This window comes from Salvelinus alpinus, chromosome 29, assembly GCF_045679555.1.
Source record: "Salvelinus alpinus chromosome 29, SLU_Salpinus.1, whole genome shotgun sequence".
Lineage (NCBI taxonomy): Eukaryota > Metazoa > Chordata > Actinopteri > Salmoniformes > Salmonidae > Salvelinus > Salvelinus alpinus.
In genome coordinates this window covers 38,931,861-38,958,181 of record NC_092114.1, presented here as the reverse complement: position 1 = coordinate 38,958,181, position 26,321 = coordinate 38,931,861, and the positions used below count along the sequence as shown (strand labels likewise).

At 42.2% G+C, this 26,321-nt stretch overlaps 5 protein-coding genes across 5 annotated transcripts in view; 3 read left to right on the top strand and 2 right to left on the bottom strand.

The window, feature by feature from the left end:
* Positions 1-2,008, bottom strand: part of psmb8a (proteasome 20S subunit beta 8A) — a 2,954-nt gene extending 946 nt beyond the window's left edge. Inside the window, exons 1-4 of the mRNA XM_071374563.1 lie at positions 1,571-2,008; positions 1,144-1,285; positions 657-768; positions 58-187 (exon numbers count right to left, since the gene is read on the bottom strand). Coding sequence (XP_071230664.1) covers positions 58-187; positions 657-768; positions 1,144-1,285; positions 1,571-1,696 — 510 coding nt within the window. The 5' untranslated portion in view covers positions 1,697-2,008. The remainder of the gene's footprint in view (positions 1-57; positions 188-656; positions 769-1,143; positions 1,286-1,570) is intronic.
* An 834-nt stretch (positions 2,009-2,842) lies between these two features.
* On the bottom strand, positions 2,843-6,834 carry psmb13a (proteasome 20S subunit beta 13a). Its single transcript, XM_071374562.1, has 8 exons — positions 6,693-6,834; positions 6,233-6,326; positions 5,926-6,023; positions 5,598-5,738; positions 3,970-4,085; positions 3,765-3,823; positions 3,405-3,556; positions 2,843-3,252 (listed from the first exon to the last, which is right to left on the bottom strand). The coding sequence occupies exons 1-8, from the start codon at positions 6,752-6,754 to the stop codon at positions 3,141-3,143; spliced, it is 834 nt and encodes a 277-aa protein (XP_071230663.1). The 5' UTR covers positions 6,755-6,834; the 3' UTR covers positions 2,843-3,140.
* Positions 6,825-10,414, top strand: psmb12 (proteasome 20S subunit beta 12). Its single transcript, XM_071374566.1, has 6 exons — positions 6,825-6,963; positions 7,493-7,563; positions 8,779-8,910; positions 9,326-9,455; positions 9,546-9,690; positions 9,990-10,414. The coding sequence occupies exons 1-6, from the start codon at positions 6,931-6,933 to the stop codon at positions 10,115-10,117; spliced, it is 639 nt and encodes a 212-aa protein (XP_071230667.1). The 5' UTR covers positions 6,825-6,930; the 3' UTR covers positions 10,118-10,414.
* A 720-nt stretch (positions 10,415-11,134) lies between these two features.
* Positions 11,135-15,716, top strand: psmb9a (proteasome 20S subunit beta 9a). Its single transcript, XM_071374565.1, has 6 exons — positions 11,135-11,621; positions 11,880-11,947; positions 12,070-12,201; positions 12,406-12,535; positions 14,998-15,139; positions 15,289-15,716. Exons 1-6 carry the CDS (start codon positions 11,568-11,570, stop codon positions 15,414-15,416), a joined length of 654 nt encoding a protein of 217 aa, XP_071230666.1. The 5' UTR covers positions 11,135-11,567; the 3' UTR covers positions 15,417-15,716.
* A 1,218-nt stretch (positions 15,717-16,934) lies between these two features.
* tap2a (transporter associated with antigen processing, subunit type a) lies at positions 16,935-22,405 on the top strand. The gene is made up of 11 exons (XM_071374008.1): positions 16,935-18,341; positions 18,450-18,564; positions 18,736-18,866; positions 19,118-19,323; positions 19,725-19,922; positions 20,133-20,261; positions 20,520-20,708; positions 20,850-21,023; positions 21,266-21,425; positions 21,515-21,651; positions 21,811-22,405. Exons 1-11 carry the CDS (start codon positions 17,813-17,815, stop codon positions 22,015-22,017), a joined length of 2,175 nt encoding a protein of 724 aa, XP_071230109.1. The 5' UTR covers positions 16,935-17,812; the 3' UTR covers positions 22,018-22,405.
* Positions 22,406-26,321: the final 3,916 nt, after the last annotated feature.

Sequence of the window (26,321 nt, the reverse complement as noted above, 5' to 3'; positions counted from 1 at the left end):
CACACACACGTACCACACCACACATGCACGCAAACGCCACTCCCTCCCTCCATGTACCTTGTTGTCCCAGCCAACGATCATGCTGCCCATGGAGAGGCCCATGCCTCTGTATCCCAGCATCATGTTACACAGCAGCTTAGAGGCTGCAGACACTGAGATCCTCTGCTTGTTCCTCAGTTTGTACAGCCTGAGACACAAAGAGATGGTCAGTCACTGTATGAGACAAGGCAGTCAGAGTGCTAAAACACTGGTTTACTTCCAGATACATTATAACACCCCAGAGACATGAAGGCATTAATTTGGCTTGGAAGCAGACCAAGAAGTTAAATACAGGAGAGGGCTAGTCTAGATAAGCATTATGGCCAAAACATTAAGTAGATGTTAACTACAAAGTTACTGGTTGATATTGATATGGTTGTGCTGTGCTTACTTTATGTCCCATGCATTTGTTTTGAGTATATGGAAATTACATTAATTAGTCAATTTTCTGGCCATGCAACCCCAGCTGGCCCTCCCCTTGTGCATAAGCCAGCCAGCCAGACAGACAGACAGACAGACAGACAGACAGACAGACAGACAGACATAAGTGATTGTGATATTAACACCATGTAACTGTATAGCGGGACTCAATCCAACAGAGACAAGCTCTAACAGACCTGCACTCCTTAGCCAGCAGTCTCTCCCAGTACTGGCAGTCAGCAGCACTGCCAGACATGGTCCCCAGCAGGTAAGGGTTGATCTCTATCACCTTGTTAGCCTCCTTCGAGGCTGCAGGGAAAGACAAATGCATGGCAAAGGGGTTAGAGAATGATTGCTTTATGTTTGGTTGTAGATCTCCCCGAGATCCATTCTGCATCTGATGTGTCGGATGTGTCTACGACTGCTGCTGGAACAAAAATCTAATGGACCAACTCAAGGCTGATCACATCAACTTTCCAAGGTAAATCACATCCAAATGGATGATCTTACAATTACCACTTGTAGATGTTTTAGTACTCACAATACGGTAGGCAGTTATAGTAGTAATAGTAGAATGCTTTTACTAGTTTCTTACTGTGTATAGGCACTGTATTGTCGGATGAACACAAGTGTCTGACAGAAACGAGAGACTAAAAACGAATCCCTATGGAATGTGATGTTTACCAATGTAGCTGCCAGCTGAGGCCCTGGAGTCCACAGCCACAATGACGCCATGGCGAAATTTGAAAGCCAGTGTAGTTGTTCCGTGGTTCAGATCAATGGACACACCACCTTCACGGCTGCATGACTTCAGGAACCCTGAAGGCTGGAGAGAAAGAGCGAAATATAGAGGGGGACTGAGAAATAGATTGATCCAATCGTTTAAAAATGTGAGACAGCAGCTCGTCTTCATTTTGTCAGGTGGTATACATGCGTGTGCGCGTATGTTTGTGCGTGCGTAAAAGTGTGCTTGAGGTGAGTTGTGAGTCTCCATTGAACCATGCTTTAGTAAGGTATAGTTCACTTCACATAGGACACATTAGATCACCATATCATTGTCACAAAAGAAACAGAAACGAACTGCAGATTGAAAGACGCGTAAAATACTCACATCCACTCCAACTGGGACAGCAAATTCCTGATTCGGTCGGTCAACAATATGGCCTACTCCTGTTCCAAGAATCTGCCCACGAAGTCCCGCGTGGGACTTATAACCACTTACGTCAAAAAGTGCCATAATGATTAAATCAAATATAAGAATGTAGACTGTATCTTAATACAATTTGAAAGTGAAAATACAGCTTGACTTCGATCTGACGCGTCAAGGAAATATATGTCCAAATGCAAACGAAACCGAAAGGGTTTTAAATATACATTTTCATTCCTAATCGAAAAAGTAACCCAACTGTTGCTTATAATATGCGTACTCATTCCGAGTATTATTTGACAATAGCCTAACCACCCCTAGTCATACGGATAAACAACTGTTAAACAACTGTTAATAGTCATTAAGTTTTGACATGATTTATCACAGCAATATACAGTAAACTGACTGAAAACGTATCACACATTTGGCCAATCGCAGAGCATCATTTGTGGGTCGTCATCAGTAAATATGAAGACTTACCTGTTAGAGGTTTCCCGTGCTCAAGGAGTCACTCACAAAGAGTCACGGGGAGAGAACTACAATGAACAACAATATAAATACAACATGTAAAGTGCTGGTCCCATGTTTCATGAGCTGAAATAAAAGATACCAGAAATTTTCCATACGCACAAAAAGCTTATTATTTCTCTCAAATGTTGTGCACAAATTTGTTTACATCCCTGTTAGTGAGCATTTTATATTTTGTCAAGATAATCCATCCATCTGACAGGTGTGTGATATCAAGAAGCTGATTAAACAGCATGATCATTACACAGGTGGACCTTGTGCTGGGGACAATAATAGTCCACTCTAAAATGTGCAGTTTTGTCACACAACACAATGCCACAGATGTCTCAAGTTTTGAGGGACCGTGCAATTGGCATTCTGACTGCAGGAATGTCCACCAGAGCTGTTTCCCACCCATGGCTGCGCCCCTGCCCAGTCATGTGAAATCAATAGATTAGGGCCTAATGCATTTATTTCAATTGACTGATTTCCTTATATGAACTGTAACTCAGCAAAATCATTGAAATTGTTGCGTTTATATTTTTGTTCAGTATAAATGTTATGCTGTATTACATTTGAAATATCTAAATCCCCTGGATTGTAATTGCAGACCTATTCTTCATTGGTGAACCATGGAAATAATATATTTTTTAAACATTAAGATTCTGTGAGCTGAAACTGCTATAAGGAAAGTGGAAAGCTAAAAGTGAGGGAAAACTCAAACACGTATTCATGAAAAATAATGTAGACTTTTTATTCAATCAATCACTTTCCAATATTTCACCCAGTGCATATAGACACAGCTATAGCCTAGACCTACTATACCTGTTCAACATGTATTGGTGACTACAGTTCATTGAACTCAGACCTTTATGTGACAATGTTTTTTTATGGCTTTGCATTGTAGTGTCACCTAGTAGTCACATCTTGTCATTATTAGGTGTATTGTATTCACTGATTTTATGTCTGAATATTGTGAAAAGCCTCTCTGTGTGACTGTATTTTTGTCGTTTCTGAGTGGTCAGGTTCAGGCGGTATCCATCCGCTGGACTGTCTCCTGAACTACCTCCAGCTCCAGAGGGACTATTTTCTCTGTCAAAATAGACGTTGTACCTGGGCGATACTTGTATCTTCTCTGCCTGAGTAAGAGAAAGAGAGAAGAGAGAGAGAGAGAGAGAGACAGAGAGAGAGAAGATAGAAATTAATCACTGTTCTGTCAAAAAAATAGTTCTCAAATACGCTGTCTAGAATAATAGTTGAAGCAGAATCTGATGATGGTGACACCATTTACCTCTTGTCTTTATACTCTGACTCCTGGTACGGCCTGATGTAGTCCACCCCCTGTTTAGTGATGACACAGATATCTATGTTGTTGCCTGAGCCCAGGTCACTCATGATGCCAGAGTGGATGGCATCCCGGACCAACTCCTTAGCCTCCTCCAACTAGAAGGGCATAGGGATGAGGAGTGAGTGAAGGGACTGGAATGGGGGAGGTAGGTTTGTAATACATCCAGCTTAATGTAAACAAATCTGATGCCTTCTTTATGGTGAGTCCAATGACTTAACTCTTGAGACTTGAAGTCTTTCGATGTGATGACATAAGAACTACATGTATGACAACCCCTAGCCTGCCTAAGGAAAAGTCACTCACCTCCATATTAGGTTTGAATCTATCCTCCAGAATCCCCAGAGCGGCCAAGTCACCAGACCCTACACAAAACACAAATCGGAATCAACTAAATGTCATCATTTATAGATTATTCATGACTAGTCGATTAATCAACTAATAATGGCCCACACAATAACAGTATATGGATGTATGCTTATGTATGCTTGACACAGTAGCAGTCCCTCACCCATTGCAAGGTATGGCACATTGTCTATGCTCCCATAGGGCCCCACTGTGTAGAGGTGATTACCGGTGCAGTCCACCCCTCCTAGGATTAGACTGGCCCCTATCTGGCCCCGGTACCTAAACATACACATATGAGATACATTATGAACAAACAAGAATGACTATTTTGAATCAAACCTATCTGACATGAAAGGCGGTTACATTGGAGCGGCTATAGTGGTGGATGAGGTGAGTTATTTCAACAGAATGCGATGTTTAAAGGGGCCATCTGCATTTGCTACATCCATTTTTTGGACTTTTAAATGAATATGTACCCTTTGATTCTTGAAGAATATAACTTATAAATGCCTCATGAGCTTAGTTCAACTGTCGTACACGTATCAGAACCCAAAATAGAATACTTTTTTACTCCAATGTTTGTAAACAATGTAATTCTAAATAACATTGTATAGCCTCAAAACATGGGCCTAAATTCAATCAGTTCAGCTTTAACCTGCAATAACCGACAAATGCATAGCATATCATTGTTTTTGTTTAGGCGATGTCAGAGGTGTAACTGCATTGGAACTGTCGAACCCAGAAGCGGCACTGGGCGTTATACTGTACATATGGCAGACATTGCCATAGGATGCATTAGTAGAAATACCATGCAGCCGTGTTCGAACACTGGAATGTGTGATGCAATCTATTCTATACCTTGATTAGGCTGATAAAAATCCTTATTATTTTGTTTAGTGATTTTCTATTTGACCACACGAGCAGCTGCTCACCGATTTGACAGCTCCAACGCAGTTACACTTCTGACATCGCCTGAATAAAAACAATTATAAACTGGGTGGTTCGAGCCCTGAATGTTGATTGGCTGACATATCAGACCGTATAGCACAGATATGACACATTTTTGTTTTTACTGCTCTAATGATGTTAGTAACCACTTTATAATAGCAATAAGGCATCTTTGAGGTTGGTGGTATACGGCAAATATACTGTAACACGGCTAAGGGCTGTATCCAGGCACTCCGCGTTGCGTCGTGCTTAAGAACAGCCCTTAGCCGTGGTATATTGGCCATATACCACACCTCCTCGGAACTTATTCCTTAATTATATGCTATGTGATTGTTGGTTATCGCTGGTTAATGCTGAACTGATTGAATCTAGGACATGGTAAAACCTCACGGTTTGGTCAGTTCTTCCATCCATAGCTCTGTGTATGAATTTGAGAGTGGTTACATTTCTCCAGCCCCATCCCCCAGCTGTTTACCAAATCAGTGGCTGGGTGCCCGCTTTTTAGTTTTTTGAACTGCAGATTGCAGTTGTTCTAATGCAGTGGTTCTCAACTCCGGTTCTTGAGTACCCCCAACAGTACACATTTCTGTTGTGGCTCCGGACAAACACACCTGATTCTACTAATCATCAACCCCTTGACAAGTTGAATGAGGTGTGTTTGTCTGGAGCTTCAACAAAAATGTGTACTGTTGGGGATACACTAGAACCGGAGTTGGGAACCACTGCTGTAATGGAGAGTGTAAAGATACACACGCACGCACACACACACACACACACACACACACACACACACACACACACACACACACACACACACACACACACACACACACTCACACACACCTGAATAGCATGTCCTGTAATATGTTTACTGCCATCACGACACGTGGGTTCCTGCCGCTGTTCATAGAAAAGATGGTAAGGTTGGAGGAGAGCAGGTCGGTGGTCTTCTCTGTATCCGCTGCAGTTCCTGCACCACAGCAGCTGAGCGAGGGAGTAGACAGGAGAGGTCAGGAGAACAATGGATGTGTGGGCATGGCTATCTCAAATTAAAGTGACAGCCTACATTTGTTCACTACTCTTCCACTTCTCTCTTCCACACATGACAATCAATTCCATTCTAAACATGTCACACATGGACAATCCCTTAAACAGGTGTAGGCCTACTCACTACATATTGGGGGAGATGTAGTGGATCTTGGCACACATCTTATCAGCCACCACTTCACCTGAGGTGGCCCGTGTGTCTGCTCCCAGAACCACTCCATCCTGCACAAACAAGGACCCAAAGAACACTCCATTTTACTATCAGTAAACACAATTCATTTCCATAATGATTGTATTTTTTTAAGTCACATAACGACAGGCAAGGATCATAATAATATATCACTATGTGAAATGAACTGAAATGCTCCCACTATGTGGAATCTTCCACTTGTTAGAGATGCCTGCCCTTTATCAGAGGACATCGCTCTCACCTTGCACACTAGTCCAGCTATGGTGGTCCCTGTCTTCATAGGCTTAGGTGCCTTGTTATGTCCTCCCTCCAGCAGACCCTTCAGAGTAACATTTCTGTTTGATAAAGATATAGACAAATCAAACACACTTTAACACAATACCAATAGTGTACCACAAATTCTTACTAAGAAAATCCCTATCTAATGATGACCAGATCAATACAATTACAATCAGCTGATTAACACATAGAAGTATGACTTTCATTAGAAGAAAATGCAGAAAGAATCAAATTCAACCTTTACAATTATGTAGACTTGCTGGTCTTTTTAGAAAAGATATTTGCACGATTATACAAGATACGTTACTTTCACTTTTGATATAGGCTTGGTATGAGAAGAGATAAATAATAAATACGAAGTTTACTATTTACCCAAAAAATACGAAATGCTATTATCCTTAAAGATAAAAGGGAAATCCTACCTTGAGACGTTCTCAAAATTAAATCCCGATGCAGGTGTTACGACAACATTTGATAGCGCCATACCTGAAGAACTTAATTTTGCACTCAGTGCTTAGATTTTGACTTCACTACAATCGCGCATTTCAAGTCCCTGAAGAGGTCGCTATTTTCTTGACATGGTGTGACCGTATGTGACTGAGGGACGCAGTTTTATCCGTATTTTTCATCGGTTTTCGGGAAATACTGGAAAGACACTTTATGGACTCTCAAATCAAAGGAGTTAGCACAGGCGTAAGTTAATTGTTTTTCATATTTTGTACCTGATAATGTTACATTTTCATAAATTGGAAGCTGCGATTAACAGTACATTTTGGGACGAACGTAGCCGAATTTACACTGAGGGTTTTAATTCTAGGTTGCCTTGTTGATTTTGTCATTAATTCATCTTAGTAGCCTAAAGTTGAACCTTCAAGGAAAACGTTTATACATTTAACTTGATAATAATAGACGTATTTAATATTTCCGACGAACAAAGTGCTGAATTTACTTTCGCTTTTGAGTCATTCATCTGCAACTCAAGCTCAGGGTAGAAATTAGCCTACACTTTACCACTGATCTAGGATCAGTTTAGCCTCCCAAATCCCGTTTATCCATTGACTGTAAACTTGATCATAAGTAAAACTAACCTTAGATCATATATTATAAATATGTCATAAATATATTATCCTACAAATATATTATTATATATTATATTGTAATTGTATGCTCACCCCATCTAACTGATTATTCATTTATTAATGATTTTAAAAATCTCCTACAGACCACCATCTTGGCGGTGACGTTCAATGGAGGGGTTATCATTGGCTCAGATTCCAGGGCGTCCATCGGAGGGTAAGGAGGATCTTCAACACCTGGAACCAAATTAATCATATTGCCCCTCCTTTCCTCTATGTCTTTATGATCAAATACAAGTCTGTGACACGCAACATATTAAATAAATCAGCCATCACTTATAGCAATATATACATTGGAACGTGTCACCGGGAGTCTCTACCTAATGTGTCACAAGGAGTCTCTATCTAATGTGTCTCCAGGAGTCTCTATCTAATGTGTCACAAGGAGTCTCTATCTAATGTGTCTCAAAGAGTCTCTATCTAATGTGTCTCCAGGAGTCTCTATCTAATGTGTCTCCTGGAGTCTCTATCTAATGTGTCTCCTGGAGTCTCTATCTAATGTGTCTCCTGGAGTCTCTATCTAATATGTCTCCTGGAGTCTCTATCTAATGTGTCTCCTGGAGTCTCTATCTAATATGTCTCCTGGAGTCTCTATCTAATGTGTCTCCAGGAGTCTATCGAATGTGTCTCCTGGAGTCTCTATCTAATGTGTCTCCTGGAGTCTCTATCTATTGTGTCTCCAGGAGTCTATATCTAATGTTTCTCCTGGAGTCTCTATCTAATGTGTCTCCAGGAGTCTCTATCTAATGTGTCTCCTGGAGTCTCTATCTAATGTGTCTCCTGGAGTCTCTATCTAATGTGTCTCCAGGAGTCTCTATCTAATGTGTCTCCTGGAGTCTCTATCTAATGTGTCTCCTGGAGTCTCTATCTAATGTGTCTCCAGGAGTCTCTATCTAATGTGTCTCCTGGAGCCTCTATCTAATGTGTCTCCTGGAGTCTCTATCTAATGTGTCTAAAGAGTCTCTATCTAATGTGTCTCCAGGAGTCTCTATCTAATGTGTCTCCTGGAGTCTCTATCTAATGTGTCTCCAGGAGTCTATCTAATGTGTCTCCAGGAGTCTCTATCTAATATGTCACCAGGAGTCTCTATCTAATGTGTCACCAGGAGTTTCTATCTAATGTGTCTCCTGGAGTCTCTATCTAATGTGTCTCCAGGAGTCTCTATCTAATGTGTCTCCTGGAGTCTCTATCTAATGTGTCTCCAGGAGTCTCTATCTAATGTGTCTCCTGGAGTCTCTATCTAATGTGTCTCCTGGAGTCTCTATCTAATGTGTCTCCTGGAGTCTCTATCTAATGTGTCTCCTGGAGTCTCTATCTAATGTGTCTCCAGGAGTCTCTATCTAATGTGTCTCTATCTCCACTTCACCCACAGGAGCTACGTGTCCTCTAAGACCATCAACAAGCTGATCCAGGTTCATGACAGGATATTCTGCTGCATCGCCGGCTCCCTGGCAGACGCTCAGGCTGTCACCAAGGCTGCCAAGTTCCAGATCTCCTTTCACAGGTATGGACCACCCTGTCCCTTTCCCTGTCCCTGTCTCTGTCCTTGTCTGGTTCAACATAGCTCATGATTGTTCATATCAAACTAATGAAGCTTGATTGATGTGTGATTGATTTGTATTATTAACAGCAATAGGGAGACCTCCATTTTAGATCTGGTCTTAGTAGTAATGTGCAGCCTACATTTACCAGAAGCTCTTATCCAGAAAGCAATTAGGGTTAAGTGCCTTGCTCAAAGGCAGATTTTTTTCACCTAGTCGGCTCGGGGATTCGAACCAGCAAATGTTCGGTTACTGGCCCAAACCTCTTAACCTCTAGGCTACTGCCTCTTGCACTACAATAGACATAGAAACAAACGGTGGAATAATCCTGATCCTGAATGATGACATGTCTTCTCTGTGTCTATCCTGTGTGATAAGTATTCAGATGGAGTCCCCTCCTCTGGTGAAGGCAGCAGCGTCCGTGTTGAAGGAGCTTTGCTACAACAACAAGGAGGAGCTGCAGGCCGGCTTCATCACTGCAGGCTGGGACAGGAAGAAAGGGCCACAGGTGACGCCATGGGGCGTAACAAACAGACATAGAATAGAGCACGATAGAATAGAACACACACACCATTTCTAACCGTTATTTCACCTGTAGGTTTACACGGTGGCCCTGGGCGGTATGTTACTCAGTCAGCCGTTCACCATCGGAGGATCAGGGAGCACGTACATCTACGGTTACGCCGACGCCAAATACAAACCTGACATGAGCAAAGAGGAGTGCCTGCAGTTTGCTACAAATGGTAAAAGTAGATTTTTTTCCTGTAGAATCTCATAGGCTTCATTGTTTTATTCGAATGGCACTGTTTTCATATAGGATAAAAGACGTCAGATAAGACATTTTATTTTATTGGAAACATCTTCCGGTGGGACAGGAGAGTGATTGTAGGATGGGTTTGCTATGGGATTATTGGCACTGGAACACAAGAGAGCTGTTCCTGAAAAAGTGGACAGATATGGTCTCATACCCATCTCTACCTGCCTTCTGATCTATTTTCCTCTCTTTCCTCCCCTTTGTTTTTCTCCTGTTCACCCCACCTAGCTCTGGCCCTAGCTATGGGCAGAGACAATGTCAGCGGAGGCGTGGCACACCTGGTGGTGATCACCGAGGAGGGGGTGGAGCATATGGTCATCCCTGGAGACAAGCTACCCAAGTTCCACGATGAGTAGAGTGACACTACAATCAACCAATCAGTGACACTCTGTGAGATGAATCTTCACTCAATCATTCACGGTTGTTCATACATGCAGATCTTGGTGTTCATATGCCTGACTATTCACATCAGTTTTGGGACTGCGGATTGAAAAACAGTCATGATTTCCAAGAGACCAATGTGAAAGTCTTCTCTGGTTCTGCCTATGTGTTTCATAATTTACACGGTGTCCATTTTGTTTATGTGCATTATATTTTGTTTACTTAATGACCTCTGGGTGGAATCAATAAAATCTTAAGAAAAAATACGTTTACACAGCATGTAAGTGTGTTTGATTATAAATATGTAAATCTGACGGTCCTCACTATAATTGAGTAGGCTATTTCTGAGGGAATGCGCCCTATTTCATTTGAGGCATCATTAGCAATAGATAATTAGTAAATATTATAAGCCTGTTATAACTAATGCATAACTGTCTGTATCTAAACCTATATATTTACAAGACAGCAACATACAAATCATTACAATTAATACATATTGGTACAACTTAAAACGTTTATATGATGAGTGAGAAAGTTACAGATGCACAAAATAGCATATACCCCCAAGATATGCTAACCCCTCACCATTACAATAACAGGGAAGGTTGGCACTTTCTCACTGATTATTCACGATTAATTCAGGATTATCTGTAATCATGGTAGCATCTACATGAATGTAGAACGTTTATAAACATATTCTATTCTTATTTACAATAAAAGTGACTCCAAAATGACACAATACATTATTTACCATTCATTCATTTCTATTGGGCCCAAAATAATCTGAAACACACCCGAAACAAACAGAAAATGCATCCAACCCATTTAGAGTCACACGCTTGATGTAGTCATTGCGTGTATTACATATGAGCCCAAATACTTAACTTTTTAATAGTTTTAATACACATATAAGTGAATTTGTCCCAATACTTCTGGTCCCCTAAAATTGTTCAAAAAGTGCTGTAATTTCTAAACGGTTTACCCCATATGGATGAAAACACCCTCAAATGAAAGCGGACAGTCTACACTTTAGCCTCGTGGTCATTGTATCATTTTAAATCCAAATTGTTGGAGTACAGAGCCAAACCAAAAACTAAAACGTTTATTGAGAGATTATATCAGCCTCTCACCGGCAGGTTCGTGACTGACAACGTAACTTTCATTTTCAGTTTATTCCAGAAAATGGTGGACCAGACAGAAAGGAATGACGGCTCCTTGCTCAATTATATTTAAGAGTTGATTCTTAATACAACAGTACTGTTGAATAGTAATCGTTTGTGTATGTCCTAAATGAGGCGTCGTTTGGGGTTTTCTTTTTATTTTCGCGTTGATTCAGTAGGCTTCTAACACACCGTGCGCACTGCACGGGTATCAACGCGACCAGCCACTTATTATCTATCGCTTGCAAAACTAAAGTGCTTCAATATGTTAGAAGAATCATCAGAGCCAGGGTGGCTATCCGAAGAAGTCAAAACTGGGGTGAGTATAATTTAATGACGTGTCTGGACCTGGAATTGATGTTAGCCTAGAGAAGTGTTCTCAATGTAAAATGTTGGGGTGTGCATTCGGTTTATGTTTATTTTTATTAACGTATAAACACAGTCTATTGCCTTTTCCAAATGGTTAGTGTCAAAGTGAACTTAACTGTGTTGAGTCATTCAATTGAGTCATTTAATTAGGCCCTCAAGCCAGTTTGGAAAGCACTTAATCAAAATTGTGTCTGTGCTTTGCTTTCAGACCACCATCATTGCTATTGAGTTTGATGGAGGTGTGGTGCTGGGCTCTGACTCTCGAGTGTCTGCTGGGTAAGTGGGTCTCTGATCCAAGTCTTAGAGAGCCAACCATTTACTATGAACATTAAAAAAGTCCTCCCTCAAACCTCAGTTTTCCCTCCACCCATCCCCCCTCTTCCCTCCATCCCTCACAGGGAGACTGTGGTGAACCGGGTGATGAACAAGCTCTCTCTCCTCCATGACAAGATCTACTGCGCCCTGTCAGGCTCGGCTGCAGACGCCCAGACCATCGCTGAGATGGTCAACTACCAGCTGGATGTGCACAGGTATTACCCACTGCATGGCTATTTATTGTGGTCGGCAATAGCTCTAGTGCTATGTGTAACACATTTGGTTGAGTTAAATGTATGGAAAAGGTTTCTAGGCTTACACTGTGCATTTTCACGTGTTCTCATGGGGGTTTGCTTATATAGACGCAGTTAAAGAATTCTGCTATTGAGCTGTGACTTGTGACCTCTTTAATAACTCAGCATTGAGGTTGGAGAGGATCCCCAAGTTCGTTCAGCTGCCACTCTGGTGAAAAACATCTCGTACAAGTACAAAGAAGAGCTGTCAGCACATCTCATTGTTGCCGGGTGGGACAAGAGAGCAGGGGGACAGGTTAGTCATTACATTGGTATTTGTATTTATTAGGGATCCAGCAGCTACTCTTTCTGGGGTCCAAACACATTAAGGCACTTACATCACACATAAAACAAAAGATAAAACAGTTCATCATATAACATTATTACACCACTACATATCTACAATACAAAATGTAGAATATTACAATGTACGTGTGTGTAGAGTGCCTGAGTTAGCGTTTGTGTGCGTATGTGTGTGTCTGTACCTGTGTGTCTCTTCACAGTCCCTGCTGTTCCATAAGATGTATTATTTTATTATTTTATCTGATTCTACTGCTTGCATCAGTAACCTGATGTGGAATAGAGTTCCATGTAGTCAATACTCTAAGTAGTACTGTCCGCCTCCCATAGACTTGGAGATTGTGAAGAGACCTCTGGTGGCATGTCTTGTGGGGTATGCATGAGTGTCTGAACTGTGTGCTAGTAGTTTAAACAGATAGATCGGTGCATTAGGCTTGTCAACACTCCTTACAAAAATAAGTAGTGATGAAGTCAATCTCTCTTCCACTTTGAGCCATGAGAGATTGACATGCATATTATTAATGTTAGCTCCCCGTGTACTATTAAGGGCCAGCCGTGCTGCTCTGTTCTGAGCCAATTGTAATTTTCCTTTGTCCCTCTTTGTGGCACCTGACCACACTACTGAGTCCAGGTGCGACAAAACTAGGGCCTGTAGGACCTGCCTTGTTGATAATGTTGTTAAGAAGGTAGAGTAGCACTTTATTATGGACAGACTTCTCCCCATCTTAGCTACTGTTGTATCAATACGTTTCGACCATTACAGTTTACAATCCAGGGTTACTCTAAGCAGTTTAGTCACCTCAACTTGCTCAATTTCCACATTATTCTTTTTTACCCCCCCTTCTTATGGTATCCAATTGCTGGTAGTTACTGTCTTGTCTCATCGCTACAACTCCCTCACGGACTCGGGAGAGCCATGGGTCCTCCGAAACACAACCCAACCCAACCAAGCCGCACTGCTTCTTAACACAGCACGCATCCAACCCAGAAGCCAGCCGCACCAATGTGTTAGAGGAAACACCGTACACCTAGCGACCTGGTCAGCGTGCACTGCGCCCAGCCAACCACAGGAGTCGCTAGTGCACGATGAGACAAGGATATCCCTGCAGGCCAAACCCTCACCTAACCCGGACGACGCTAGGCCAATTGTGCACCCCCCATGGGCCTCCCGGTCGCAGCCAGCTGCGATAGAGCCTGGGCTCAAACCCAGAGTCTCTGGTGGCACAGCTAGCACTGTGATGCAGTGCCTTAGACCACCGCGCAACCTGGGAGGCCTCAATTTCCACATTCATTATAAGATTTAGTTGAGGTTTTGTCCCAAAATGATTTGTCCCAAATTCAATGCTGTATGTTTTTGAAATATTTAGGACTAACTTATTCCTTGCCACCCATTCTGAAACTAACTTCAGCTCTTTGTTAAGTGTTGCGGTCATTTCAGTCACTGTAGTAGCTGATGTGTATAGTGTTGAGTCATCCGCATAAGTAGACACACTGGCTTTACTCAAAGACAGAGCCATGTCGTTAGTAAATATTTTTTTTAAAGTATGGGGCCTAAACAGCTGGATTAGTTTGGAGAAGCTTCCATTAAAGAACACCCTCTGTGGCGGCAGGTAGCCTAGTGGTTAAAGCGTTGGACTAATAACCGGAAGGTTGCAAGATTGAATCCCTAAGCTGACAAGGTAAAAATCTGTTGTTCTGCCCCTGAACAAGGCAGTTAACCCACTGTTCCTAGGCCGTCATTGAAAATAAGAATTTGTTCTTAACTGACTTGCCTAGTTAAATAAAGGTACTTTTTTTTTTTAAAGACAGGTAACTCTTTATCCACAATATAGCATGGGGTGTAAAGCCATAACGCATACGTTTATCCAGCAGCAGACTATGATCGATAATGTCAAAAGCTGCACTGAAGTCTAGCAAAACAGTCCCCATAATCTTTTTATCATACATTTCTCCAGGCCAATCATCAGTCATTTGTGTAAGTGCTGTGCTTGTTGAATGTCCTTCCCTATAAGCGTGCTGAAAGTCTGTTGTCAATTTGTTTGCTGTAAAACAGCATTGTATCTGGTCAAACACAAATCTTTCTAAAAGTTGACTAAGGGTTGGTAACAGGCTGATTAAATAGAATATAAACACTAGTCCAATCAGTATTAATAGATTTTTGTGTCCCTTTCAGGAAATGTTCTTGCATCTGGAACATTTTAACTGATCCCTGAAGCTTAGAAGAGGTCATTTTAAATATAATTTTTTTGGTAATAGTTTTGAATGTTTGCTCAACAAAATGTACCATGAGTACAATTACAGAATCAAACTCAGCTGCCTCAAACTCACAGTTGTTCACTAGTCTGCATAATATTAAACTTTTTCAGAGTTTGCTAGGTTACTGTGCTCAAGCATTCCCCTCTCGTTGACCCCTCCCAGGTGTATGTGACCCTGAATGGCCTGTTGTCCAGACAACCCTTTGCGGTCGGCGGCTCCGGAAGCTCCTATGTCTATGGGTTTGTTGATGCAGAGTACCGGAAGGCCATGAGCAAAGAGGATTGCCAACAGTTTGTTGTCAACAGTGAGTGACCAAAAGCGTACTTTTAAAATAAAATAAATGTGTTGATATACAGGTATAACCTAAACAGCATGAATTAGAAGCTATTAAGATGTGTCATTTGTCAATAATATGCTCTCACTCGCTCTCTTTCTTCACCTCTCCTCTCTCAGCACTTTCATTGGCCATGGGTCGAGATGGTTCCAGCGGAGGTGTGGCCTACCTTGTCACTATTGATGAAAAGGGTGCAGAGGAGAAATGCATCCTGGGCAACGAGTTGCCCACTTTTTATGATCAGTGAAAACTGGGTTGTGAAAACAGTAACACTGAAGTTGTCGTAGTTATGAAACAGTGAGTGGACATATGGCCACCTTACGAACAAACAGTACTATTAAATCTACACAGGATATAGAATGTTTGCATAGGTGTATGAATCATGCTGGCACAATGTCAAATATTCTCACTACACATGCCATTTTCAAAATTATTCATAATTGTTATGTCCTCTGTTGAAAACAACTGATTTTATTATGGGTAGCCAGGGACCTCAAGCTGGACTGTCTTTGGGTGATTCACAAGTAAATTAAACTTTTCTTGGATATTTCTCAGCATGTTTTTTTCAACCCCAAAACAACTATTCAAGAAGTCTTCTGCCACCATCAAAAGTTATGATAATTTTAGTTATTATGATTATGACTACCATATATAATGCCGCGTTCAAAGCAACTGGGAACTCGGATATCTCTGACTTCCGACTTCAGTGCGTTCAAAACAACTGGGAACTTGGGAAAAAACTAGCTCCGAGTGGGAAAAATCGTTTTGAATGTTCATCCAACTCGGAATTCCAACTCAGGAACTCTGGCCTCTTTCTAGAGCTCCGAACTTTCTGACCTGAAGATCACTGACGTCATGATTTCACCTCGTATTTTTCTGAGTTCCCAGTTGCACTGGTGAGGCCATGGGAATATTCATAGCAAATTGTATTAATTTTAGGTGATTAGTCATTAGTTACAAAGTGGATATGAAGCCGGGCTTAAAATAATTATCCTAACCTGCTGCGTAAGTTCTCCTGCTACGAAAAGTCAAATCTGACGTTAATTTGACAAAAGCTGGATTCCTTCAGGCCATGACCGGTTCTTAGGAGGAGAACCCTTTGTGGTTCCAGGTATAACCTTTTTTGGTTCCAGGTAGAACTATTTTGGGTTCCATGTAGAACCTTCTGTGGAAAGGGATCTACATTTACATTACATTTAAGTCATTTAGCTGACGCTCTTATCCAGAGCGACTTACAAATTGGAAAGTTCATACATATTCTACATGAAACCCAAAAGGGTTCTTCAAAAGGTTCTCTGGGGACAGCCGAAGAGCCCTTTAAGGTTCTAGATAGCACTTTTTTTCTAAGAGTGTAGGGTAAACCTGTTACTATAGAGTACCACAGTGGAGTCATAATACCCATAAAACCTAGTGGTCAAACAGTGAAATTGTTCCAATCGCTTTTCCTCCATTCATATTTCCCATATGGGGATTTTAGAAACACTTAAAATAAGGGCTGTGTTTCATTTAGGCTTACCCTGGCGGGCCGTTTTTTTAACTGTGTAAATCTCTCTAGGACAAGGGGACATTTATCAATATACTGTATTCACGTGTATTTACCCCCCCCCCCCCTAATGTGGCTATCATAAAGAATTACAAATGCCATGATGATCTGGACAAGGCTTCCGATTCAAGGCAAAGGTAAGAATCTCTGGATTATCTATCTAATGTTAGTTAAATGTAGTAAATTGGCTACATTTCTTTAAATGGGACAATTCTGTAAACTGTCTCGTGCAAGTTTTAAATTGACATAATACCTGTAAGCAAAGGTGTCAGGTAGAGATGATGTGCAGGAGCTTGCATGGATTTGTAGTTTTGCATTATGTCTACTTTAATGCTGATTAGCATTTTCAAATATGAGAGTAAATAGAGCCGAATATATCGATAAAAGTCACCTTGTCCAAGAGAGATTTACATGGTTATCAAAATGTAACCCCAGGGTAAGCCTACAGGAAACACTGCCCTGGCCTCATAGACAACATTTTAACTACTTACTACTTTTTTGCTATTTAGCAACTGCTTAGTATGTTAGCTAACCCTTCCTCTAACCCAAACCCTTTAACCTAACTCCTAAACGTAACCCTAACCTTAACCCCTAGCCCAGCTAACGTTAGCCACCTTGCTAGAATTAGTAACATCATACGTTTAGCAAATTCGTAACATATAGTACGAAATGGGTGAAGGAAATCCACAAATTAATACATACCATTTGAGTGTTGTGGATTTATGTACAGAATAATATGAAATGCTATGAGACCAGGTTGAAAAAATGAATGGTGGAAAAACGATGCTGTTCAATGCTAGGTTTTATGGGTATTATGACACCTCCACTGTGGGGATCTATTAACCACTATGCTAAGTGTGCAAGCATTATTGTCTTGTATTTATTATGGCACAGAATAAACGCTAAATGGAAAGGTGCTTGATATTGTGGAGAATAATTTCCCCTCTGTTTAAGGCATATGTGAAATTGAAACTAAAACGCAGACTGAAAACAACTGAAACAATCCATTCCGTGGAAAGATCTCCGCGAATTCGCTGGTTTGACATCGCTCACCGTTTAATTAATAGGTTGTAGATTAAAAACAATTATAGACGACACAAATGATGCGTAGAACGTGCGTGTTCGCCATGGCTGTAGGTCTATGCATTGACATAACCACATTTTTCGCCACGGGTTTTGGCGCATCAATTTCCAAAACTGGACCAAAAAGTTTTGATGTTTTCGGAAATCTGGTGCGTCTATGGGTTGTAGCGGGGATTCGATTAGTTCTACTATTTGGTGTATCGCTACACACACTAGGATCGATTAAACCCGTATTGAAGCGCTGGTTAGCAGTGCACTGTTTCCTTGCCCCGGTCTACGAGACCGGGCGACTGATGCTGCATGGAAGTTCACCGGAGAGCGCGTATGGATCGTTGGGGGGTCCAAGTTTGTGGCTATTGTGTACCGCGGCAGCAGCTGCAGCAGCCCTGTTTTGGGAGAAAACCTTCCCTGACAGCAACGAAGAAAGTAACGGGAAAGAGAAGAAACAGAAGGCACGAGTGCTGTTCATGAGAGTCCTCCACTTCTACAGACCTGACACCCTCCTTTTGGTTGGAGCGTTTATATTCCTGTCACTGGCTGTCGTCTGTAAGTATTTTATTGTTTTGACAAAATGACTGACTAGTATATGATGATGATCATTATGATGATGATGGCGAGTATGATGAGGATGATGACGGTGGTGTGCGTTTTCAGGTGAAATGTTCATCCCATTCTATACAGGAAAAGTGATTGACATCTTGGCTTCCCAGTACAAGTGGAATGACTTTCTCACAGCTATCATCCTCATGGGCCTCTGCTCTTTGGGAAGGTAAGCAGATACACGAGAGAGCTTCCTATCTATTTTTCACCACAACGGCCTTCATCAGTTTCGCACATTACATATTATAGTTTGTGTAATGTATGTATGTAAAGCTGTAAGTGAACATCAACATCAGATTGATTATTTCAACACTGCTGCAGTTTATGGTGTCTGTTTCAGCTCTTTCAGTGCAGGCTGTCGAGGAGGCCTCTTCATGTGTGCCATCAACAGCTTCACCTGCAGAATTAAAGTAGAGCTGTTTGGGGCCCTGGTGAAGCAGGAGATTGGCTTCTTTGAGACCATCAAGACAGGTAGAGACATGTTTATGATTACCCCAAACAAGAACTAATGATCAGTATGCAATCTGTTGTCTTGCTGGAATGTGTGGCATCCTTGTTTGTTCATGAAATGACTGTAACTGGAATGCACTTCCTATTGAACTTCCCCTGTCTTCCAACGTGTGGCTGAATATCTGTTGAACACCCCATCAGTTGGTTCTTCTATGCTCCTTGGTTATTCGACGAAGTTGCAACAATTTACTTTCACCTTTGAACTCTCGTAGGTGACATCACGTCCAGGCTGTCCACAGACACCACTAAGATGGCCCGGGCGGTGGCCCTGAATGTCAACGTCCTACTGAGGACCCTCATTAAGATTGTGGGTATGCTGTCGCTCATGATGAGCCTGTCCTGGAAGCTCACTCTGCTCATGCTGATGGAGACGCCCGTCACCGGCCTGCTGCAAGGCGTCTATGACAACTATTACCTGGTATAGTACAATCTATCTAGAACCTAAAAGGGTTCTTTGGCTGTCGCCATAGGAGAACCCTTTGAAGAACCCTTTTTGGTTCCAGGTAGAACCCTTTCAACATAGGGTTTTACATGGAAGCCAATAGGGTTCTACCTGGAACCAAAAAGGGTTATCATATGGGGACAGCCGTGGAACACTTTTGGAACCCTTTTTTCTAAGAGTGTACTGTTTGTGTCCAGATCAGAAGGTCCTGAACTGATCTATTGGTCCCTGCGAACCCTGAAATAAATCCCTGAAATGATCTAATGCAGAAGGCCCTGACATGTTTGGTGTGAAAATACAGTACATGAGATGGTGACCGCAATTTTTTAAATAAAATAAAGTCTAGTAAATGTTATTGTGTATTGACTGTACCTCAGAGGCTCTCTAAGGAGGTGCAGGACTCCATGGCCAGGGCGAACGAGGCAGCGGGAGAAACAGTAGCAGGAATCCGGACCGTGCGAAGCTTTAACACAGAGAGGAGTGAGGCTGGTCGTTATGACCACAGGTTGATGGACACCCACAATCTCAAGACCAGGCGGGACACCGTCAGGGCAGTGTACCTGCTCCTGAGAAGAGTGAGTATGCAGGGATCACTCCCCATCCCCTTAGGCTCAGAAGAGTTGAATGCTTCTGATGTGATCTTCATGTGATCTTCAGTGTACGTACTTATGTATGTGTGTGTGTGTGTGTGTGTGTGTGTGTGTGTGTGTGTGTGTGTGTGTGTGTGTGTGTGTGTGTGTGTGTGTGTGTGTGTGTGTGTGTGTGTGTGTGTGTGTGTGTTAAAGCTAACAGCGCTGGTAATGCAGGTGGCCATGCTGTACTATGGCAGACTGTTTATCCAGCGAGGTCAGATGAGCACTGGGAACCTGGTCTCTTTCATCCTCTACCAGTCTAACCTGGGAACCAACATCAGGGTAGGCAACTATCAGTGTGACTGTTTGAGCAAGGCGAGGCACAGAATCACAAATCAAATATATTAACAAACCAATAGTAATATTGTCATTACATAGTACATAGTAATGGAAAAGTTTGATTAAAGAGGCAAGTAATACTACTGTTAGGGAATTAAAAAATAAACATGTTTAATGTCTGAGATACTGTTGAAAAGTTTGTCTAACTATTGTTTATTGAGTTACGATTATACATCTCTATAATACATCTGCCCTCTCCAGACTTTGATTTACATCTTTGGCGACATGCTGAACTCGGTGGGGGCGGCTGGTAAGGTGTTTGAGTATCTGGACAGAGAGCCCCAGGTCAGCATCAAGGGGACCCTCCAACCAGAGACCTTGTCTGGACACGTCCATTTCCACAACCTCTCCTTCTCCTACCCCACCCGCCAGGAGCGCAAAGTACTGCAGGTAAAGCTCACCTGGGAGAAGGGTGGCAAAATTCCAGAAACATGAGAAAACCCTAACTGGCAGTTTCGCCATCACCACATTTTTGACTTCACATGTACCCATTGCTAAGGTAGTGTGTCATTGGCTCTCTGCTTGTCTTAGGGATTCTCCCTGGAGCTGAGGCCGGGTCAGCTGACTGCTCTGGTGGGGCCGTCAGGAGGGGGGAAGAGCACCTGTGTCAGTCTGCTGGAGAGGTTCTATCAGCCTCAGCAGGGAGAGATCCTATTGGATGGACAGCCACTGCACAGCTACCAGCACCACTACCTACACAGGAAGGTAGTATAGAAAGCTACCAGCACCACCACCAACACACCTGCACAGCAAAGTCATAAGACTATACCTACACAGATATTGAGACGTTTACATCTCTAGAGAAAGCATAGCAGTCAAGATAACCTACTTTACCGTGCCTGTATGGCTACCAACATAGACATTTTTGCTTGAGAAGAAACATAGCATTGGTTTTGATTGGCTGATTGGTGATTGGTTTTGCCCTATGATTGGTTTTGCCCTACCAGGTGGCCATGGTGGGCCAGGAACCTGTTCTGTTCTCTGGGTCCATCAAGGACAACATTGCCTACGGCCTGGCAGACTGCTCTCTGGAGAGGGTGCAGGAAGCTGCTCGCAGAGCCAATGCCCACAGCTTCATCAGCCAACTGGAGAAGGGTTATGACACAGGTACACTGGCAAATAGGAATATTATATATATTACTAATGGATGACCACAAGGCGAGACTCGATAAATATACTGTTTGTCCATCTATTAGATGTAGGAGAGCGGGGTGGTCAGATGTCCGGTGGTGAGAAGCAGCGTATTGCCATCGCCAGAGCTCTGATCAGAGAGCCACAGGTCCTCATCCTGGACGAGGTCACCAGCGCACTGGACACTGAGAGCGAACACATGGTACGGCATCCCTCCACACATAAACTAGAAAGCTTTAGCCTTCCATCATTCATATGGTTAGTGCTAGCCGTTTCACGTACGTAGCTATAGCTAGCATTGACATTCTCAATAGGGTTAGCGCTAGCTAGCGGTTTCACTCAGATGTTCCCTCTGTCTCAGGTCCAGGAGGCCCTGGCTAGCTGCCCAGCCCAGACCCTGCTGGTGATTGCTCACAGGCTGAAGACCATCGAGAGGGCAGATCAGATCATTCTGATTGACCAGGGAACCGTCCTGGAGCAGGGCACTCACCAGGAGTTGATGGACAGGAAGGGGGGCTACTACAAACTAAGAGAGAGACTCTTCACCGAAGACGACACGTCACACTGACCAAAGAAATCCTACTGTTTGAACTGTAAATATTGATGTCATTCTCTCACTTTCACTCTGACCAATACTCACAACCTCCCAATATACTGTAAATTACATGTACATCAAAAATGTATTTAAATATTGAATGTAGTTAGGTATATATTTTTTCTTCATAGAAGATGGACACTTCTGTTGGTGACATTTTATTATGTTGTATGACTCTAGGAGTGGTTTTTATTTTATTTTATTGTATTCTTACTATTCTTCTATTTCTTAATGTTCGATGAAGAAATAGAAGGGCAATGAGTGACCCACATTATAAAACCATTTATGATATTCTGGAGCAAAGGTTTATTATGTTGTCTAACCAAGGGAATACATTATCTATTAAATATTTTAACCTCTCGCTAAACCACCTCTAATTTAATTTGACGCTTGTTTTACATTTCCTGTACACTTCCATACCCATTGTTGTGAATGCTTTTGTCGTATAGTATAGTATTTTTGTAGTATGTATCAGTGTGACAGACTTGTCTACAGCCATTTTGTGGCAAAGTGTAGCCTAAGCATTGGCTTAGAGATTTAAAAAAATCCAGTATTTTTATTGTGCATGAGTTTTTGTGTACCTTTTGGGTGTTGTCTGGTCCACATGAGTGTATACATGAGCACATTTTGTTGTGTTACGGTATGAATGTTATTTTACCACACAGAGCACAAAGTCCCTGGAGGCCAGTCCCTTGTTCATTGCCGATGTTTATGGCAGTTTTCCTGGCTGCACCACAACAAGATGTCACCATCGGAGAACAATAACACAGACCTCAGGACAGATAATTGCAAACATTTTATCACCAGATATGCAACTAGTACACATCACCATGAAATGGCAGCAGTCAATTGTCATACCAATCTTCACGTTTTGTGCACCTGCAGCACTACATGTTTTACATTGATGTTCTTTAGCAGACACTCTGATCCAGATAGACTTACAGTAGTGAGTGCATACATTTTTTTTGTACTGGTCCCCCATGGGAATCAAACACCCAAACCTAGCTTTGCAAGCACAATGTCCTACCAACTGAGCCCCACGGGACCCCTGGTGCAGACATTCATCATCGAGTCATCCGAATCGTCAAATTAATCAAAGTATTGATAAGAATACGTTTTTTTTGTGTTTCGGGGCTGCTGCAATTTGAGCACAGGACATTTGTGAGACAACAGTCATGTGGCAACATTCATCAATTATTTTCTCACTAGAAGAAGTTAACATTGTCAGTGAGACATATACAGTATCCTCTCCTCTCCCGGTCCCTTTAGGCTTGTGACTTATCAACAACAATTCACCTACCCACCCTACAGATACCAACAAGGAGGGAGGGAAAGCACAAAGGGGAAATACCAGCGGCCATCTCATCTCAAGACCTGGCATCACAAAATGGCCGACAATAACTTGAGCTGTATCTGACATGGGTGAAGCGAAAATTGTGTAACCACTCCGTGCCGAATCAGTTGACTTAAGTGGATAAGAGTCTGCTAAATAACTTACATTTAAAAATGTAATGCTGCAGGTGCACAAAAAGATTGGTATGACAATCGAATTTTGCCATTTCAGGGTGATGTGTACTAGTCGCAGATCTGGTGATAAAATGGTTGCAATTGCAATCACACCACATTGGAAAGTCCCTTCTGCCTTTGCTTTCACTTTCAATTTAGTACAATTCACCAAACAAAACCAAGCCAAGCCGTGGATCTTGTGACTGTAATTGAGGCTTTGATACACTAAGCTGCTGTTTTATTTAACCTTTACTTAACTAGGCAAGTCAGTTAAGAACAAATTCTTATTTACAATGACGGCCTAGGAACAGTGGATTAACTGCCTTGTTCAGGGGTAGGAAGACAGATTTTAATGTAGTGTAATAAGTACTCTACATGACCAAAAGTATGTGGACACCCGATCGTCGAACATCTCATTCCAAAATCATGGACATTAATATGGAGTTGGTCCCCCTTTAGCTGCTATAACAGACGCCACTCTTCTGGGAAGGCTTTCCACTAGATGTTGGAACATTGCTGCAAGGACTTGCTTCCTTTCAGCCACAAGAGCATTAGTGAGGTCGGGCACTGATGTTAGGCGATTAGGCTTAGTTCGCATTCGGCGTTCCAATTCATCCCAAAGGTGTTCGAGGGCGTTGAGGTCAGGGATCTGTGCAGGCCAGTTAAGTTCTTCCACACCGATCTCGACAAACCATTTCTGTATGGACCTTGCTTTGAGCACGGGGGCATTGCCATGCTGAAACAGGAAAGGGCCTTCCCCAAATTGTTGCCACAAAGTTGGAAGCACAGAATCGTCTAGAATGTCATTGTATGCTGTAGTGTTAAGATTCCCCTTCACTTGAACTAAGGGGACTAGCCCAAACCATGAAAAACAGCCCCAGACCATTATTCCTCCTCCACCCAACTTTACATTTGGCACTATGCATTGGGGCAGGTAGCGTACTCCTGGCATCCGGCAAACCCAGATTCATCCGTTGGACTGCCAGATGGTGAAACGTGATTCATCACTCCAGAGAACACGTTTTTACTGCTCTAGAGTCCAATGGCGGCTAGCTTTACAACACTCCAGCCGATGCTTGACATTGCTCATGGTGATCTTAGGCTTGTGTGCAGCTGCTCGACCAAGGAAACCCATTTCATGAAGCCCCCTACGAACAGTTCTTGTGCTGACATTTCTTCCAGAGGCAGTTTGGAACTCAGTTTGGAGTGTTGCAACCGAGGACAGACAATTTTTACGCGTTATGCACTTGAATACTCGGTGGTCCCGTTCTGTGAGTTTGTGTGGCCTACCACTTCGTGGCTGAGCCGTTGTTGCTCCTAATCCACTAATATGAAGGGGCGTCCACATACTGTTGTATATATAGTGTTGTTGCAAAGTTGCTAATTAAATAAAATGCTAAAGTTAACCATGATGAGATTCAAACATGCAACCTTTGCATTGCTAGATGTTTGCATTATACCAATCTCCTTTCTTTTTTTCCCCTTAAGTAACCTACTGTCCATGCCAAGCTTAACATATCATACTCTATTGAACAAAAATATAAATTCAACATGTTTTCATGGTCCCATGTTTCATGAGCTGAAATAAAATATCCCAGAAATTGTCCATATGCACAAAAATATTATTTCTCAATAATGTTGTGCACAAACTTGTTTGCATCCATTTTAGTGAGCATTTCTCTTTTTCCAAGATAATCCATCCACCTGACAGGTGTGGCATATCAAGAAGCTGATTAAACAGTATGATCATTACACAGGTGCACTTTGTGCTGTGGACAATAAAAGGGCACTCTAATGCCACACAACACAATGCCAGATGTCTCAAGTTGCAGGAATGTCCACCAGAGCTGTTGCCAGAGAACTGAATGTTCATTTCGCTACCATAAGCCGCCTCCAACATCATTTTAGAGAATCTGGCTGTACATCCAACCGGCATCACAACCGCAGATCACGTGTATGAATGCTGATGTCAACGTTGTGAACAGAGTACCCCATGGTGGCGGTGGGGTTATGGTATGGGCAGGCATAATACGCTACAGACAATGAACACAATTGCATTTGATCTACGGCAACTTGAATGCACAGAGATACCGTGACGAGATCCTGAGGCCCATTGTCGTGCCAGTCATCTGCCGTCATCACCTCATGCTGCAAGGATCTGTACACAATTCCTGGAAGCTGAAAATGTGACATGGTCTACATACTCACCAGACATATCACCCGTTGAGCATGTTTGTAATGCTCTGGATCAACAATGTATTCCATTTCATGCCAATATCTAGCAACTTCACATAATCATTGAAGAGGAGTGGAACAACATTCCACAGGCCACAATCAACAGCCTGATGAACTCTACGTGAAGGAGATGTGTCATGCTGCATGAGAAAAATGGTGGTCACACCAGATACTGACTGGACTGGTTTTCTGATCCAGCCCCTAACTTTTCTTTTAAGGTATCTGTGACCAACAGATGTATATCTGTAAATCCATAGATCAGGGCCTAATGAATTTATTTAAATTGACAGATTTTCTTATATGAACTGTAACAGATGATGGCGCTGGGGGGGATTGGCTCTTAACCAACTGTGCTATTTTTTTTATTTTTTTTGCATTGTTTGTAACTTATTTTGTAATGTTGCTGCTTCCATCTCTTATGACCGAAAACAGCTTCTGGACATCAGAACAGCGATTACTCACCTCGAATTGGACTAATAATTTTTCTTTAACGAGTTGGACGGGAAGGATATAGTCCAAACACTCGTACAGGCCCT

Bases quoted from the DNA above. Each gene is read 5' to 3' on its own strand.
- psmb13a (XM_071374562.1), bottom strand. From the start codon at position 6,754: ATGGCGCTATCAAATGTTGTCGTAACACCTGCATCGGGATTTAATTTT. The intron at 5,739-5,925 runs GTGAGTAGGCCT...TCCCTCGCTCAG, and splicing joins TACATCTCCCCCAATATGTA to CTGCTGTGGTGCAGGAACTG. The intron at 3,557-3,764 runs GTGAGTGACTTT...ATGCCCTTCTAG, and splicing joins GATTCAAACCTAATATGGAG to TTGGAGGAGGCTAAGGAGTT.
- psmb12 (XM_071374566.1), top strand. From the start codon at position 6,931: ATGGACTCTCAAATCAAAGGAGTTAGCACAGGC. The intron at 8,911-9,325 runs GTATGGACCACC...CTGTGTGATAAG, and splicing joins TTCCAGATCTCCTTTCACAG to TATTCAGATGGAGTCCCCTC. The intron at 9,456-9,545 runs GTGACGCCATGG...TTTCACCTGTAG, and splicing joins ACAGGAAGAAAGGGCCACAG to GTTTACACGGTGGCCCTGGG.
- psmb9a (XM_071374565.1), top strand. From the start codon at position 11,568: ATGTTAGAAGAATCATCAGAGCCAGGGTGGCTATCCGAAGAAGTCAAA. The intron at 11,948-12,069 runs GTAAGTGGGTCT...CATCCCTCACAG, and splicing joins GACTCTCGAGTGTCTGCTGG to GGAGACTGTGGTGAACCGGG. The intron at 12,202-12,405 runs GTATTACCCACT...TTAATAACTCAG, and splicing joins TACCAGCTGGATGTGCACAG to CATTGAGGTTGGAGAGGATC.
- tap2a (XM_071374008.1), top strand. From the start codon at position 17,813: ATGATGCGTAGAACGTGCGTGTTCGCCATGGCTGTAGGTCTATGCATT. The intron at 20,262-20,519 runs GTAGGCAACTAT...TGCCCTCTCCAG, and splicing joins ACCTGGGAACCAACATCAGG to ACTTTGATTTACATCTTTGG. The intron at 21,652-21,810 runs GTACGGCATCCC...CCTCTGTCTCAG, and splicing joins ACACTGAGAGCGAACACATG to GTCCAGGAGGCCCTGGCTAG.